The sequence below is a fragment of the Dipodomys spectabilis genome, unplaced genomic scaffold (genome assembly GCF_019054845.1).
Source record: "Dipodomys spectabilis isolate Male_0828 unplaced genomic scaffold, ASM1905484v1 ptg000783l, whole genome shotgun sequence".
NCBI lineage: Eukaryota > Metazoa > Chordata > Mammalia > Rodentia > Heteromyidae > Dipodomys > Dipodomys spectabilis.
This window is the reverse complement of record NW_024871460.1, coordinates 20,605,085-20,623,304: the sequence shown is the minus strand read 5'-3', so window position 1 is coordinate 20,623,304 and position 18,220 is coordinate 20,605,085. Positions and strand designations below refer to the sequence as shown.

Here is an 18,220-nt window from a genome sequence, read left to right as displayed (position 1 = left end):
TCACTCCTTCATTATTTTCCCCCACTTACCCCATCCTATATCCCTACTCTCAAGTTACATAGTTTATTTTTTACATAATGTACATTGAATATAATGACTGCATTTGTTCACTCTTCCTCCATTCATGTCCCCTCTTTTGTTCTCTCCCCCAAAACCTGTTTCAGTATCCTGGTATTCATTTTGTTAAACAGTACATTAGTTGTTCAGGCGCGTTACACCTTTGGACTCCTCCCCTAAGTACTACTGGTTTTTAAATGCAATACTGTTTTTTGAGACTGCAAATATTGAACTAATGTATGTTTTTAGCACTAAAAAATAAAGTTAGAAATCTACCTAATTATCTTCCATAGTAATCCATAAACTTCACATATTAAATAAAATTTTTCTGGGTCTTGAATGTCATTGATTTGTTTTTCTTTCTTTAAAATAAAAATAGGATGACCATGAAAGCTGTGGTTCTAATTCTACTAACCGTAGTACTTCAGAGAACACAAAATCATCAATAAAACCTCGAAAAGTTCAACAGTCTGCTCCGACAGATCCTGATTTGCCACCAGGTAACTTGTAATGAATTTGAAAAGCTAGAATTTCAGTTATTACTGATCATAGTTTTAGTCTAGTAGAATGTACCTTTTTAGTTTTTACTGTTGTAAAACTTGTAGGTTATATATACATGTGCATTTACCATTTGATTTTAGAACATGTTAGGTTTAGATCCCTCAAAATACCTTTCAGTAGATTTTGATCTTTTTTGGTAGTAAAGTTAGTCTCTGAGTTTCTTTCTAATAGCCTTTCTCTTGGTAGCAACTATAGTCTCTATGTTCCCTTTCTTATTTGATTATAGAGAAAAGACATGGGGTTATTCTAAAATTTTGGAAAGTCTGAAATTCACTATGAATTATAACATTTTATAACTAAAAGAGACCTTATATAATATCTCTTTTATTTATTTTATTTATTTTTGTGGGTTCTGAGGCTTGAACTTAGGGCCTGGGCAATGTCCTTGAGCTCTACCACTTTGAGCCACACAACTCCACTTCCATTTCTCTGGTAATTAATTGGAGTTAAGAGTTTCATTGACTTTGCTGCATGGGCTGGCTTCAAACTGCAGTCCTTAGAGCTCAGCCTCCTGAGGTCTTACAGGTGTGAGCCAATAGCACCTGGCTTTCAGATGTTTTTGTTTAGCAGTGACAATAATAGCTTGCCAAAATTAGTCCCTTGGCAAGTATTTAGTGAATGCAAAACATTACATGTTAGCTCAGTCAACAAATTTCATCATTGCCTTTTTACAGTTAGAAGAATTATCAGTCACTGCTTTTAGATTTGTTTTAGTAAATTATGCCTTTTTTTGTGAGGTTTGTTCAAGATTGGTATATCTTCACCACTGGGCCCACTCCTTCCTTCCCCCCAAGGGTTGAAGCTATCTGCTGGTTATGTTTTGACAGTCTTCAGGCATCATCTATTGATCTATTGTCAGAGACTAAAGTTAGACCTTGCCTCCATTAAAATATGGATTCTAAGTTACTATTACTTTTCAAGTGAACATTTTCAGTTGTGCTTTAGTGATGTTAGTGCTGATTTGTGTTTTTTCTAATTGTACCTAACAAAATTTGGTAGATCAATTCTATAAGTAGGAGAAGGTGTTCTTCTCTTAAAAACTGTTTTCAATTTTGCTTGGTTTGGTGGTTCCAGAAAAATTTCCACTGTTTTGTTTTCTTTTTTTTTTTTTCAAACAAGTCCTTGGGGAAAATTCGTGGGAAATTAAAATATAAGTTAAAGTGGTAGCTTATTGTTAATTATTAAATTTGCAATAACTTCATTTCTCCAAATTTAATCACAAATCTCCTCAAAATATACTAGATCATGTCAAGAGACATTGCTGATTTTCTTGCTTATTCTCTCTCTTTCTTCTTTTTTTATTTTCTCATACTCCTCTTCCCTTTTGTCAATTGTGGGTTTAATTGTTGATTCCTGTTCCATATTTTGTTTTTCCTGAGAAATATTGCTTAATAAAAATTTAAAGCTGTTGTCACTAACTGATTTCATTGTTAGAAACCTCCTATAATCTAATTTGCAGTATTGAATACAGATTCTATACTTCTAATGACAGTTAAGAGCCATGTTAGTATTTAGACTGATAGAATTATGACAATTGTCCTATTTTTAGTGGCATAAAACATAATTGTGCTCTAATTGAGCTACTTAGATAGCTTTTGGATTAGCATGTGCTTTTCTACTTTACCTAACAGGAAGACTTATAGCCTTTTTTTGTAGACATAAATCATAGTTAGGGGATTGACCAAATACTGGGAATTAGAGCAGCTAAAGCTTAATTTTGCTAAAGGAAAAAGAGGGATAATTTGAGAATCCATTTGGATAAATGGTAAATCATTTTATTTAAAGGGTAACCAATATAGCTATTAGAGGACTTATTTTTGGCAACCTTATTCTGCCTGTGAATCATATTAAAGTTCTTTCATGATAGAAATAAATTCTCATTTTCAAAATTTTCTAGGGCAAGGTTTTTTCTTCCAAGATATGTGGTTGCAAATTTGAAGTTAATGTTTACACATTTATATAGAGCCAGAAAATTTTTGAGAAAAATTTTGGTGTTGTCAGTAAATAGGCATTTGTTTTATTCATTTGATGGATAACTTTCTTTCTAACAAGAAGAGGATGCAAATTAATATCTAACATCCTCTTTGTACTCTTGGTATCTAGAACAGCCTTTTTCAGGCTATGGATCTTGATCAGTTGCTGCATTTCTAAAACAAATTAGTGAGTCATACTAAGCATTTAAGCAATATATGGTATAGAGTAAAAAAACCTCTATAGCAGAATGACATATAGTAAAAGATATTTCAAGAAATTTTTGCAGAAATTTGATGTAATATTTCTTACTGGGGATATCAAAAATTTGAATTTGACTAGAAGCATTTATATTTTATTCTTTTTTTTTTTTTTGCTGGTTGTGGGCCCTGAACTCTGGGACTAGGTGCTGTCCCTCAGCTCTTCAGCTCAAGGCGAGCGCTCTACTACTTCAGCCATAGAGCCACTTCCGGCATTTTCTGCTTATGTGGTGCTGAGGAATCGAACCCAGGGCCTCATGCATGAGCCACCTTCCCAGCCCTTATATTTTATTCTTGATATGAAAAGCTTTGGTGTAAAAATTTTGTTAGGATGAATTGTAGAAAGTTTCATTGAGATTGTTTACATATAGATATATAATGTACAGTAGTTTGGTCAAATGCACCCTACCTGCATTACTTTCTTTCCTCTACGTTCTCCTCTCCTTTTAAAGTGTCTAGTGAGTTTCATTGTGTTATATATAAAATCACATTTTAAGTTCATGATTTATAGTCCAAGATCTTCAGTTACTTCTAGTAATTAGGTTAGCATTTTCCATAAGATTATTTATGTTTCTACATAGAAAGTTTGCTGTCTTATTTATTCATTCATGTTTTCCTCTATATTTCCTGCTTTTTTTTTCCTTTGCTGGAAATCAAACTCATGGCTTCACATTTACTAGGCAAGTGTTCTACCACTAAACTATTCTACTAATCTGTATCCTCTGCACTTTATCTGCCAGTATAAAGTGATAGCATGTTTCACTTCAGTTCTCTGTTTTCCAAATTTCACATTTATTGAAGGACATTACAAGAGGCAGTAATTTTTAGGTTGCTTATATATTTTCTGTGAAATGGATCTGAAAGGCAATGTTCCTCCTCTCCTCCTCCTCTCTTCCTCCTCTCCTCTCCTCCTTCTCTCCCCTCCTCTCCTCCTCTCCTCTCTTTTCCTCGCCTCTCCTCTCCTTTCTTCGCCTCTCCTCTCTTCTCCTCTCCTCTTCCTCTCCTCCTCCTCTCCTCGCCTCCCCTCCTCTCCTCCACCTCGCCTCTCCTCTCTTCTCCTCTCCTCCTCCTCCTCTCCCCTCCTCTCCTCCTCCTCGCCTCGCCTCCTCACCACCCCTCCCCGCCTCGCCGCCCTGCCCCTCTCCTCTGCTCCCCTCTGGTCTTTTCTTTTCTTCCTTTTCCTTTTCCTCCCCTCCCCTCCCCTCCTCTCCCCTCCCCTCCCCTCTCTTCTCCTCCCCTCCCCTCCCCTCCCCTCTCTCTCCTCTCCTCTTTTCTTTTCTTTTCTTTTCTTTCTATTTGTGCCAATCCTGGAGCTTGAACTCTAGGCCTTGGTACTATCCCAGAGCTATTTCACTCAAGGCTAGTGCTCTACTCTGAGCCACAGCTTTACTTTTTGTCTTTTTGTTTTGTTGGTCATGGAGCTTGAACTCTGGGCTTGGATGCTGTCCCTGCGCTCTTCAGCTCAAGGTGAATGCTCTACCACTTGAGCCACAGCGCCACTTCTGGTTTTCTAGTGGTTTTATTGGAGATAAGAGTCTCATGGACTTTCCTGCCTGGCTGGCTTTGAACTGTGATCCTCAGATCTCAGCCTCCTGAGTAGCTAGGATTGCAAGGTGTGAATCACTGGTGTGTGGCTATCCTTTAATTTTTTCAGGATCTCTCAGTTAAATGCTAAGTTTTTAAAATTCCTAATATTCTTGAAAATTTCTCACTTTTGTCATTTGGGAAGTTCAGAGATAAATATTTGTTCTACTGCATAACTTCCTCTTTCTAGATTTTGTTATATAATTAGTTTTTTTTTCTCCATACCCTTTTACTCCTGTGTATGTGTGTGTGTGTGTGTGTCTATCTATCTGTCTATGTCTGTGTGTGCGCGCTTGTGTTCACTTAATAGAAATATTTCGGATATAGTTAAACTGTGCCCTTTTTAGCTAGAAGTTGTAACTTAGTCATGTTTGATTTTCCTCATCTAGCATAGGTACTACATTTGTAAAGAGCCAGTTAGTACATATTTTAGATTATGTAAGCCATGTGTTTTCTGTTACAGCTATTCCACTTTTCTGATATACTGTGGAAGTAGCCTTTGATGATTAATAAAATAATGAATGTGGCCATATGCTAACAAAACTTTATCTACAAAACTAGATGGAATAGGTTTTGTTGCTGGCTCCTGGTGCAGTACAATGTCTGATTCACAATAGGCATTTACCTGTTTCCTGGACTGTAAAACTACATAGTACTTTCTTAACTTGGTTAATCAAATTCATAGACTCACTAAAATTTGGAATAAAAAGTTATCTCAGATTTTCTGGTTTAGAAATCAGTCTTTTTTTTTCTCTTTTTTTTTATTGTGAAAATACTGTACAGAGGGGTTACAATTACATGGGCAAGCTAATGAGTACATTTCTTATCAAGCATTGTAGCCTCCTCCTTAGAGAAATCAGTCTTTTTATGTATGTCATGCATTCTTGAAAATCAGTGAGAAAAGGTATAGATTGACATTAAAATTGTCATAAAATTGTAAGGTATTCATATACCTGCTGAAGCCCATTCATAGATTCCAGCTAGCTCATAAAAATAATCCAGCCCACTTTTGTGAATGAAAAAAAAGGAAAGTCAGATATTTTGGTATATAAAAGAAGACATTATTACATTAGCAGTCCATTTTCAGATACTTGTGGAGTAGATCTAGATTATTACATTACTAATCATAAACTCAGGGAGTATCTAAGAATTGGTCAGTGCTCTTAGAGCTGTTTGATAAGTTCTTGTAGCTAGCTTAGAAACAAGTTATTATGAGGGATTGTAGAGGTAGTATATAATTTATTCCATTGATAGTCCCTATAACATAGTTTGGCTTTGCACTTTAATAAGGAAACATCCATAGTCTACAGAACTAGTTCTTTTTCGGATGCTTTTTAAAATTTTGACAAATTGATTTGTACATCCCAATTTATAGGTCAGTTTTATAATGAAACTGAGGAGCAAATCTTAAAAATTGATGAAAAATCCACACATAGTGTCAATGGTTATTATGTTTGTTACTTTGCATTATATATTTTCAGACTTATCCTTCACTTTGCTTGAAAGATGAGATTCATGAACTCTTAAGACCTCTTAACTTTTTACAAGTTCTCTAATGATTCAGGTTTTTCAATAATGAGAAAACAAATATTCATGTTTACTGACTTTTTAGAATCTTTTTGTTTTTTACATCCAGGTTAAAAACATGGAGTAATATGTTTTATTGGGCTAGAAACTTTATTTTTAAAATTTCTTTTGGAAATCATTAAGAGTGTTTTTCAACATTTACTTATAAAAGTTTATTTAAACTTAATTATTGCTTATATATTAATTCATAGTATATGAGAATTGGCACTCTAAAAGCTGCTAATATTTTCCCTTTATTTGCATCTATTGAGAATGAGTGAAGTTTGTGTCTTTGTGTGTGTGTGTGTGTGTGTTTGTGTGTATGTGTGCATGTGTCTGTGTGTGGTGGTAGGATTCAGTCCTGGGTCTTGGTACATGTTAAGCAATCACTTAGCTACATCTTCAATTCAGAGGAGATGATTTTTCAAACATGTTACGGTAGCAAACCTTTAGTACAAAACAACAAAAGTTGTTTTTGATTTTTGTCCAGTGAAAGTTCTGATTCAAAGAATACATATCTGTGATTATTTCTTGAAGTAGCTAAAGTTTTAGTTGCCTTTTAATTAGCTTTTATAGTGGAAAATGCTTTTGAGTAAAGTGAAAAGTTTTATCTTTTTTTCTTTTATTTAAATTAATATATGTATGCTGGTACAAGGGCTTGAAATCAGGGCCTGGGTATTGTTTCTTAGCATTTTTGTTCATGACTCTATCACTTGAGCCACAATTCTACAGCTATTTGCTGGTTAACTGTATATTAGAGTAACAGAGACTTTTCTGCCTTTGAATGGCAATCTTCAAATCTTGGCCTCTTAGTAGCTATGTTTGTTGTCTTTTAAAATATTGTTTACATTTAATTATTTTCATTTATATTTTCTGTTGTTTCTCAGTCAGATATACATATCTCCTTTATGTAAGAAACTTGAGAGGTTATAAAGTATTCTGTATGATATCAAAAGACAAATTTGGGTGATTCTAAGCAAGCCATGGAGATAAAGAATGTTCATCTATTACTTTTGTTGTTTCAGGATTTTAAAAGCCATTGTTTTTAGTTTGCTTTATATTTCCCTTGTTTAAATTTTTATTTTTTTTTATTGTGAAAATACTGTACAGAGGGATTACAATAACATGGGCAAGATAATGAGTACATTTCTTATCAAGCATTGTAGCCTCCTCCTTTGTTTCCCCTTCCCATCCCTTCCCATTCCCCCCCGCCCCCCAATCCTCCTCCTCCCTGGTTTGATTTTTTTCATCGAATCTTTCATTCTGTACTTTTTTCTGACGTATGCACATACATGTACATATATATAATTAAATATAAATATAACTAAATACATATATACATATTTGTGCCAGTACTGGAACTTGAACATTGAGCCTTACAACTTTAGCCACATCTCCACTTAAGCTTTTTGCTGATTAATTGGTAGTGTGTATCTCAATTTGTTTGCCTAGGCTGGCTTCAGACCTTGATTCACAGATCTTAGCCTACTGAGTAGCTAGGATTATAGGAATGAGCTACCAGTGTCTGCTGTTATTTATTTTTCTTTTAAATATTCTGATAAATGATGTAATCAGCATATACTAACATTGCTTCATTTAAGCCTTTTAATTAATTAATTAAGTTTTTGAGCCATGTTCTCACTGTGTAGTCCAAGCTGGCTTCAAGCTCACAATTCTTCCTTCCTATCCTTTCAAGTAGCTGGGATTATAGGTGTGGAGCACTGTGCTTATTTATTAAAAAAAAAAAAAGCTTGAGTTCAGGCATAGTGTGTCCTACTTAGGAAGCAGAGATTGGAAGATTTCTGGCCAGCCCAGTTCCAGTCTACCCCAGCCAAAAAATTTAATGAGACTACCTCAACCAATGGCTTGGTGCCATGTGTGTACTAGTATCCAGCTAACTAGAGAAGCACAAAGGCTGCATGTGTTGGTACATCTGTCAACTTCAAATGATGCACAGGAAAGTGGATTATAGGTTAGGCTGTCTTGGTCAGAAACCAAGACAAAAACTGGGTGAGAGGAATAGCTCAAGTGATAGAGCACCTGCTTGGAAGCTTCAGACGTTGAGTTTAATCTCCAGTACCATCCCCAAAAAGAAAAAAAATGTTTCTAAAATGTATTTGATTAGGATAATTATTATATGGATCTAGTATTAGGTTTTTAATTTTTTTGTTTTTTTGTCGGTCATGGGGCTTGAACTCTGGGCTTGGGTGCTGTCCCTCTGCTCTTCAGCTCAAGGTGAACGCTGTACCGCTTGAGCCACAGTGCCACTTCCGGTTTTCTAGTGGTTTTATTGGAGATAAGAGTCTCACAGACTTTCCTGCCCAGATTACAGGCGTAATCTGAAAAAGCCACCATTCCTGGCTTTTAATTTTTTTTTTTGCACTTATTCCAGGACTTAGAGTCTTTCATTCTCTCAGCTTCCTCCTCCTCCTCCTCTTCTTCCTCCTCCTCCTCCTCTTCTTCCTCCTCCTCCTCCTCTTCCTCCTCTTCCTCCTCCTCCTTCTTCTTCTTTTTTTTTGTGATGAGACTTTTAGTACATATAGTATTGACTTCTGGTGACCCTAATGATGCCTAAATTAACCAAAGTTCACAAGAGGCTTTTCCTGTTTCACTAGCATAAGAAGGACAGCATAGCCGGCCTTTTCCAGGTCAGGCTGGGTAAGGTTTACAAATCTAATATTACAGAAAGAATGCCACACAAGAGTCTTAGTCTTTGTGAATCCAAATCAATCTTTCACCAGCTATCAGCTGCATGTGATGGAGTCAAGCAGTAGTCCAGTCTACTTTTACCATGGTGGAAGTAGTCAGGATAGTCTAGGCAGGAGTGAGGCCATCTTTCAGGTTGGAAGAGACAGACTCCATCTAGGCTTCATGTAGACTGGCTGGCACTGAACTACAAATCCAAACTGAACAAACTTCAGGTATCTCAGACCATTTAAGCCAAATAACGATTACAATGCCAGATAACAAGTTTACACAGACAAAGACATACACACATAAGTGTGCACACATATGCATACTGTGCACATTAAGTTTTACAGCATGAAAAAATGAATAATGGCTGTAGGCTCTTGGAATTCCAGCAGAAAGATGATGTTATTTTACCCAGTATTTTAGAACCACATGGTCAGAACAGGCAACAGCAAACAAAAAAGGCAAAACTCAAAACCCAAAGTTTTTGACAACAATATGTTTAGACACCTTTGGTAACAAAGCACATTAGATGATTCGGCCTCAGTTTCCAGGGTCAGAGTAGAGAGAGAAGTGGTGTGGATGTGTATGTGAAGGCCACCAATAATATTGGTGAAAAGTCTTACATGGCATCTTATGGCAGTTCGGTTTTTGGAAATGGGGGTTGTCAGGAATGGAAAAAAGTGGAATTGTGCCATTCCTGACGCAAAAACCCCTCCAGGTCATGGTAACATATGTAAGGTAAATTAAATAGGTAGGTTTAATTACATAGCCAATGGAGAGAGCACCACACAATATTCAGACAGGAAAAGAAGTTTATTTACTAAACTGTGTTCCTGGTGGAGAAGTGCATGGCCAAAGGCAGCTCTCACTTTCTTACTCATGTCTGGTACTCTGTCACTTGAGCCTTCCCTCCAGATCAGCATTTTTCTGCTTAATTGCAGATGGGGTCATACCGACTTTTCTGTCTGGGCTGCCCTTAAACTGTGATTTTCCAGTCTTCTGAGTAGTAAGGATTGAAAGCATGAACCTTGTGTAGTATAATGGTATTAAATAACTATGGTATTTATGGTTTCTTTTAGTAGATAATTACAGAGCTTCCTGGTAAAGGATTTGTTTGGCTACTTATTTATTGTGTTACTTTGACAAGTAACAAAAAATGATCTGAACTTTGGTTTCTTCTGTAAAGTCTACTAAATAATGCCCACCTTTCACATATACTAAGTTCAATAGTGTTTTTAAAAATAATTATTGGTAAACTTGTGGCTAATTGAAGTCTTTTTTTTCCTGTTTTATAGGGTATGTACAGAGTCTGATTAGACGAGTTGTAAATAATGTAAACATTGTTATAAATAATCTCATACTAAAGTATGTTGAAGATGATATTGTTCTTTCAGTCAACATTACTTCTGCAGAATGTTATACAGTGGGTGAATTATGGGATCGTGCTTTCATGGATATTTCTGGTAAGTAAATATCAAGAAAATAGTATATATTTTTCCATAAATAAAATGATTCCTTTGATTTCTTAATTTTTTTTTTTTTTGGTGGGAGAGGCCTTTGGCCTTTTGGTAAATCTAATAGCTGTAAGTCTTCTGCATGAGAAACATGTATATATACAAAATTTAGCATATACTTACTGAAGGTTAATAGAACCCTAGGTTAAGTAACCACAGACTTAAAAAATTAATTTTTAAAAATTATCTTAAAATAGTTGTACAAAATAGATACCATTTAACAAAGCAGTTTATGAATACAATGCATCTTGATCAGTGTCACCCATTTCAGTATCTCCCCTGCCCTCCTATTCACCCCTTTCCTAACTTTTCTTAGTTTGTAGTATATGCAATGAATTTTTTTTTTTTTTTTGCCAGTCATGGGGCCTGAACTCTGGCCTGAGCGCTGTCCCTCAGCTCTTTAGCTCAAGGCTAATGCTCTACCACTTTGGGCCACAGCGCCAGCTTTTTCTGCTTATGTGGTGCTGAGGAATTGAACCCAGGGCCTCATGCATGCAAGGCAAGCACTGTATGACTGAGCCACTTTCCCAGCCCTTTTTTTTTTTTTTGTCAGTTGTGGAGCCTGAACTTTTGGCCTGGGTATTGTCCCTCAGCTCTTCAGCTCAAGGCTAGTGCTCTACCACTTGAACCACAGTACTACTTATGGCTTTTTCTGCTAATGTGTTGCTGAGGAGTTGAACCCAGGGCCTCATACATACAAGGCAAGCACTCTACCACTGAGCCACCTTCCCAGCCCAAACAATGAATCCTTTTTTTTTTTTTTTTTTTGCCTCCAGAGTAGCTAGGATTACAGGCATGACCCACCTGGGCCCAGCTTTCTCATTTGTTTTTAATGCAACATTTTATATTTACAAAGGAATGTAACATACTTGTTACAAAATAGTTGAGTACCTCTTGTCTGAATAACTGCAGTGTTAACAACTAATACCAACCCATGTGATTTCTCTAATCTATTTTCTTGCCTCCTTCTTGATTTAAACATTGGATTAGATCTAATTACTCATGCTTAAAAAAGTTCTGTAAAAAAAGAATAAAGTACTGCTACATAGTAAAAGGTAGATAATTAACTAAATTTTAAAAAGATAGTTGCTCTTTCTTTTAATATTTAAGGAAAATACTTTTAAAGCTTAATAATTTTGTCCCACTGAAAGGATTTTCTGGGCCGGGGGAGGATGTGGGATGGGAAGGGGAAACACAGGAGGAGGCTACAATGCTTGATAAGAAATGTACTCATTATCTTGCCCATGTAATTGTAACCCCTCTGTACAGTATTTTCACACACAAAAAAAGAAAACATTGTAAAAAAAAGTTCTGATTTGTAATCAGATATGTATTGTGTAACTAGATTGTGCCTTGAAAGAATAATTATTTAGAATATTCTTGAAATATGATCACATTCCTTTAACATAGTGGGTAAGAACATACTCTCTTCAGTAAGGTGACCAGAGTTTAAATTATACCTCTGCTCTTTAAAAACGGTGTAACATTTGACCAACTGCTTACCTTTACCTTCACTTTGTTTTAGATTTCACATTAAAAAATATTAGAAATACTTATTAAGAATAAAAAAGGCTATTTTGTTTTTGGCAACTGGTGCTTGAACTGTGGGCCTGGGTGCTGTCCCTTAACTTCTTTTGCTCTACCATTTGAGTCACATCACCAGTTTATTGAAAATAAGAGTCTCATGGACTTTCCTTCCTGAGCTGGCTTCAAACTACAATTCTCAGATTCAGCCTCCTGAGTAGATAGGAATATCCGTGCGAGCCACCTGCGCCTGGCTGTTTTTATATCTTTTTTTTAAAAAGAAAAACAGGGTCACAGATGAGGGATAAGAGTTAGCATGTAAGAGGAAACAACAATATTAATTAAGATTGGGAAGAAAACATCTAGAAGAAATTACTTCCTGTAATTTCTTAAATTTGTTTACATGTGCATATGTCACAAATATTGTTTTTTAAATCAATAAACATTAGGGATTTATCTGCTAATAAAATAATTATTTCAACATATGCATGTTCTTGATGTTTTTTCTTCTTAAAAATATAAATGAAAGAAAATTAAAAGATTGAATTTATTAAAGATGACAGGGTATACTTAGAAATAGCATAGAATGGATTAAAACATGTTTTACTGGTTTACAGAGTTCTTGGCCATAGCATATACATAATTTGTAACTTCAAAAACACTGGCCAGAAAGGCAAGTGTCAGTGGGTCACAACTATAATCCTTGCTTCTTGGTAGTTTGAGATGGTTGAAGTTGTGGTTTGAAGCCAGCCTCAGCAGGAACCATTTGGTCTCAATGAAGAGCTAGATATACTTGTTCTCATAGCTACCAAGAAATCTAAGGTAGTTATATGGGGCACAGGCTTGTCCTGGGCTCAAGTGAAACCCTATCTCAAAAATAATGAGTACCAATTGTCTGGAGGCATGCTCAAGCTGTAATAGTACCTGCCTCATTATAGCAACCCCCTCACTCCACACTCCTTTAAAACCAAAAACCAAACTAAACTAAACCAAACCAAACCAAAGTGAAAACAAAAGATAGGGACACAAGTGGTTTTTTTCTTTCTTGCTATTGTTTCTAACGTATTTATAAGGTACCATGTGATTTTTTTGTTGCTTTGTATGTTCCTCCTCCATGGTATAGCCCCATTTTCACTGTATTTGATGTCCGTATAATTTGGGGAGGGGAAGGGAAAAAACAAAATGTTTAAATAGGGATACAGGTTGACCCATTGTAACAATGAGATGTATAAAACACTATGTTGAAAAACGAACATTACAATTTTGGCAAGGTGTGGGGGATGGGTGTGTGTGGGGCGGTGAAGTACAGGTGGGAGGGAAGGAATGGTAGGGGAAAAACAGTGGAGGAGGCAACAATGCTTGATAAGAAATGTACTCATTACCTTGCTCATGTAACTGTAACTCCTATGTACAGTATTTTCACAATAAAAAACTTGTAAAAAAAAAATTGGATACCACTCAGCCTGTTGGTAGATGCTTGTAGTTCCAGCACTTGGGAAGCAGAGGCAGAAAAATGACAAGTTGACTGCCAGCTTGAGCTAAACAGTGAGACCTTATCTTAAAGGCATACACACACACACACACACACACACACACACACACACACACACACACACACACACACACACACACACACAGACACAGACAGACACACAGACACACACAGACACACAGACACAGACACAGACACAGACACACACACACACACACACACACACACACACACACACACACACGCGTGCACACGCCGGCCAAATAGATTTTGATCTGATATTTACCTAGGAATTGTTAGGAAGAATTACTTACATACTTAAGATTTTCTTTTATAGTTTGTTTTCTTACCACCAATTACCTTATTTTTGTTCCTGTTATTGGTAATTTCTTCATTATTTTCATAGTAGTGTTGTCCCCTAGAACTTCCTGCGATATTGGGAAGGTTTTATATTTTCACTGGCTAATTTGTAGCATTAGGTACATATGGAGACTAAGCACTCAAAATGTGGCTAATGCAACCAAGTACCTGAATTTTTGTGTATATATCACTTTAAATAGCACTGAATGACTATTGCCACTGTATTGGACAGATCAAATTTAGAGTAATGTAAAATTTTTAGTATAGTGACATTATTTATTATATAAACTTTTATTTATTATGTGTTATATAAAGTTATTTATTTTTTTTTGGTATTGGTCCTGAGGCTTCAACTTAGGGACTAGGCACTGTATCTGAGCTGTTTTTGTTCATGGCTAATGCTCCACAGCTCCATTTCCAGTTTTTTGGTGTTTAATTGGAGATTACAATTTCATGGACTTAACCTGCTCAAGTCTTACTTTGAACCATGATTCATTGATTTCAGCCTTCTGAATAGTTAGGCTTATAGGTGTGAGCCACTGGCAACCAGCTTTAAGTTATTTTTAATGTGAACTCTTCATTATTTTATCATCTTCTTGAAGGAAATCACTAGTACATTTTTTAATACATTTTGCCTTATAGTTGACTTGCAAATTGGAGGCCTCTTTGATTCACCATATATAAAAATGAGGACAATTGTGAATGTTTAATAAGATTATAGGTTTAAGAATAAGGTTTAAGGGAAGTAAAACATAAGTTCTTTGCATACAGTCTGACATTTATTAACTGCTCTATGAATCTTACTTTCTGCTATGATTTTTTGTTACTACCTAAGTTACTATTTTTAGTACTTATAGTAGTAAATTTTTTTACAACATTTTTGTTACTACTTATAGCAATAAATATTAGTTTATTATTTTTTCTGATTTTCCTTAAAATGTTTTTCTTTTCTTTTTAGCAACTGATCTGGTGCTGAGAAAGGTTATCAATTTTTCTGATTGTACAGTTTGTCTTGATAAACGAAATGCCAGTGGTAAAATAGAATTTTACCAGGATCCTTTATTATATAAATGTTCCTTCAGAACTCGCCTGCATTTCACATATGATAACCTAAATTCCAAGATGCCATCTATTATTAAAGTAAGTGTTCATATTTCTAGCAGTTAAGTTGCATGTCTTTGTTTTGTTTATTGGCTCTGTGTATACTACTAATAAAAAAAATCAAAGAAGAAATTAACCTCATGAATATATGTTATTTATTTTTATAAAAGTTTTAAGGTATTTATATTTTAGACTGCGTATATAATGTGGTCCAGTATAGATATTTTGTGTAGATGTTTAATAATGGTGTTTCTCTTTTCATGTAGAGTTATTAAACAGTAGCGTAATGCCCTGGATCAGTCTCCTATACCCTTATAAAATATTTCTATATGCTCGGTGAACTGAGTATCAGTAATTTGTGTTTGAATCCTTATAAATTGTTCAGCATGATAACTGGTTATTTTTCTTAGATAACTATCACTTTGGTGTGCTTTCTAATATGTTAGCTTATTAGTTTCAGAAGTATTAGCTTTGGAAATCTGACAGAATTGCTTATGTCTGTAACTTATCTGATAGAAAGGCTGACACATGAAGCTTGTGAGTTTTTAGGCCAGCCTGGTTTATACAATGAAGGTCAGTTGTGAAACACACTCATACACACACTTTTAGTTCTTGATTGTCTCAAAATATAATAAACTTTTATAGTATTTGAGAGTTTTCTAGGATATGTCTTTTGATGGATGTGAAAATTTACTGTTTTCTAAGTTAGTGGTTTATATTTCTTAATAAGTATAGTTTTTTTTTTTTTGATTGGTCGTGGGGCTTGAACTTGGCTTGGGCGCTGTCCCTGCTTCTCTTCAGCTCAAGGTGAGCGCTCCACCACTTAAGTCACAGCACCACTTCTGGTTTTCAAGTGGTTTATTGGAGATAAGAGTCTCAGGGACTTTCCTGCCCGGGGTGGCTTTGAACCGTGATCCTCAGATCTCAGCCTCCTGAATAGCTAGGATTATAGGCATGAGCCACTGGCACCCGGCTTAGTAAGTATAATTTTATGGAAGCATAAATAATATCATCTTTTGTTTTTTAACAGTTTTCATAGTGTTATCTTCTTGAATGAACTGTTGTAGTGAGTTTTCATGTGGAATACATTTTTGTTATTGAATTATTTGCTTCTGACTACGAAATTCTCTTATAGAAGGGCTGCTTCATATCTGGCAGTGGTATTTTGTGAGTATATTAAGTTAGTTTAATATTAAAATATTAAAATCAGTTTTTTTTTGGGGGGGGTCCGGTCGTGGGGCCTGAACTCTGGGCCTGGGCTCTGTTCCCTCAGCTCTTCAGCTCAAGGCTAGTGCTCTACCACTTGAGCAACAGTACCACCTCTGGCTTCTTTTTCTGCTTATGTGGTGCTGAGGAATTGAACCCAGAGCATGCAAGGCAAGCACTCTACCACTGAGCCACCTTCCCAGCCCCAAAATCAGTTATTTTCATATTATATTTTATTAAAATACTTTATGGTGCCTTGTTATACTTTATATTTGTATGTAAAGTCCACTTGTTTTGTTCTTGATAGTACTCAGTTTTCTGTATTTTACTTTTACCTGCTACTGATATATAATGCATACTTGTTTGTTTAAATCTATTGTTTTTTCCCTTTACTTTTGAGTGGATTTCTTTGGCAAAGCCTGGAAGAGTATTGACATGTAATAGTATACTGTTTTAGGAAAATGAGCTTATTTTCTTAGGCTTGGCTCTGCTATAAGGTTGGGCATTGTGAATATAAATTTGTATATTTATGTACATGTATGTATATGTAAACATACAGATTTAATATGCACATGCAAATATAAACATATATATATCATTATTATATGTGTGGTTATACTTACATACATAAATGTATACATGAATGAGGCAGAGTCTTGCTGATTGACCAAGGTTGGTCTTGGTTTATGATCACTCTCAACCTCTCCATTATAGGCATGTTTTACATTATAAAAGCATGTTTTATTTTGTTTGTGTGTTGGTGTATCGAGACATGGATACTCTGTTGCTCAGACTGGCCTTGAACAAGTGATGCAATCTATTTCAGCATGGAAAAATATATAGTGCCAATTCAATGATCTATTTTAGGATTTGACTAAATTAGAAGTTAGTCTAAAAATAAATGAACTTGAAAAAAATTGCTGTTGGCACAAACATATAAATAACTCTGTATTCTCAAAATTGATCAGCCATGATATTTCATTGTGAAAAATGTCAACATAAAGAAGGTGGTTGTTCTATGGTTTTTGGCTCTTGTAATTATTACATATAAGATGCATTGTGTTTTGCTCAACCAATATCTATTTTTAAATTTTTTGAAATATACTGTAATACAAGATTTGTCCTTTTAAGTTAGGCTTATCATTGCTCTAATCCTAGTTCTAGAAAATATGTGTTAAATGTGGTTAATCTCCTTGATAACCTTACATAAGCTTTCTCAAAATGCTCTAAATACTTTATTATTTCTTAAACTTTTCACATATGTTTAAGTGTTTTTTGAATTTAATGACATTTATGAGATGCAGATCATATGGGTACATAACATTTTCCTGATATTTAAAATATCCTTGGCATGTTTTTTTTTTTTCCCAGGAAATGAAAATATGCACTTAAAACTTTGGCCACATCTCACATGAATTACTTAGGAAGTGTTTTCCTCTTGTAAATTTCTTATTAAGCAGTTTAAACTCCAGTACTGCCTATTTCAAAATGGTTCCAAGAAAGATTTTAGCTATAATATGCACCCATGAATAGTAATGGGGCTGCTTATACACTGACTAGCTTTAAATATGATATTTTAAAATTGCCAGCCTTTTGATCAAAAGAAATAACTAATATTTATTAGTTAGACTTTTAAAAATACATTGTTCACTTGCCATTTGATTATTGAAATGTCCATTCTGGCTTTTTTTCCATTTGTCTGCTGAGGCTTAACCTTTTTTAATTGTCTTGAAAAACCCTTTTAATGAGCATGTTAAGGATAGGTTCGTATCACTGGTTTTGTTCAGAACTGCTTATCACAGATGCTGTTGGTGGAATAAAGTATTTAAAAAGATGTAACAGAGCTTAAACTACCTGTGGTGGCATCTATCTGTAATTCTAGCATTGAGGAGTCTCAAGCAGGATAATTATGAGTATTAGGCCAGCTCAGGCTACTTTCAAAGACCCTGTCTCAGAAAAGACAAAGTCCCAAAGCTTAGCTACTACTACATACTCCTTTTACTCACATTTTCTTACCTCTACATAGTTTATTCAGAGTATGACTTTTAAGTCAGTTAATGAAACTTGTGGTTGTTTTATTTTCCTCTCACATATACATCTTTCTTCCCTTGATAATATAAATTTTTTTTTGCCTTAAGCCCTAAAAATATGATTACCATTATTTCTTTTTCATGTTTCATAGAAACTCAAATACCAGTTAGTTAAATAAACCTTCAAGAAAGTTGACTTTATGGCTTAATTGGTTTTATTCCATGTTTATATAACAGCAGGAAGCCATTACATTGAAGCTGTGTTTATACTCCATGATGTCTCTTGCTTAACGAGAACTT

The 18,220-nt window shown here is 35.1% G+C and overlaps 1 protein-coding gene across 2 annotated transcripts in view; it reads left to right on the top strand.

The window, feature by feature from the left end:
* Vps13b (vacuolar protein sorting 13 homolog B) overlaps positions 1-18,220 on the top strand; it is a 505,216-nt gene that overhangs the window by 19,588 nt on the left and 467,408 nt on the right. For both annotated transcript variants that reach the window (XM_042673185.1, XM_042673186.1), the window contains exons 4-6: positions 437-557; positions 9,989-10,156; positions 14,542-14,723. In XM_042673185.1, coding sequence (XP_042529119.1) covers positions 437-557; positions 9,989-10,156; positions 14,542-14,723 — 471 coding nt within the window. The remainder of the gene's footprint in view (positions 1-436; positions 558-9,988; positions 10,157-14,541; positions 14,724-18,220) is intronic.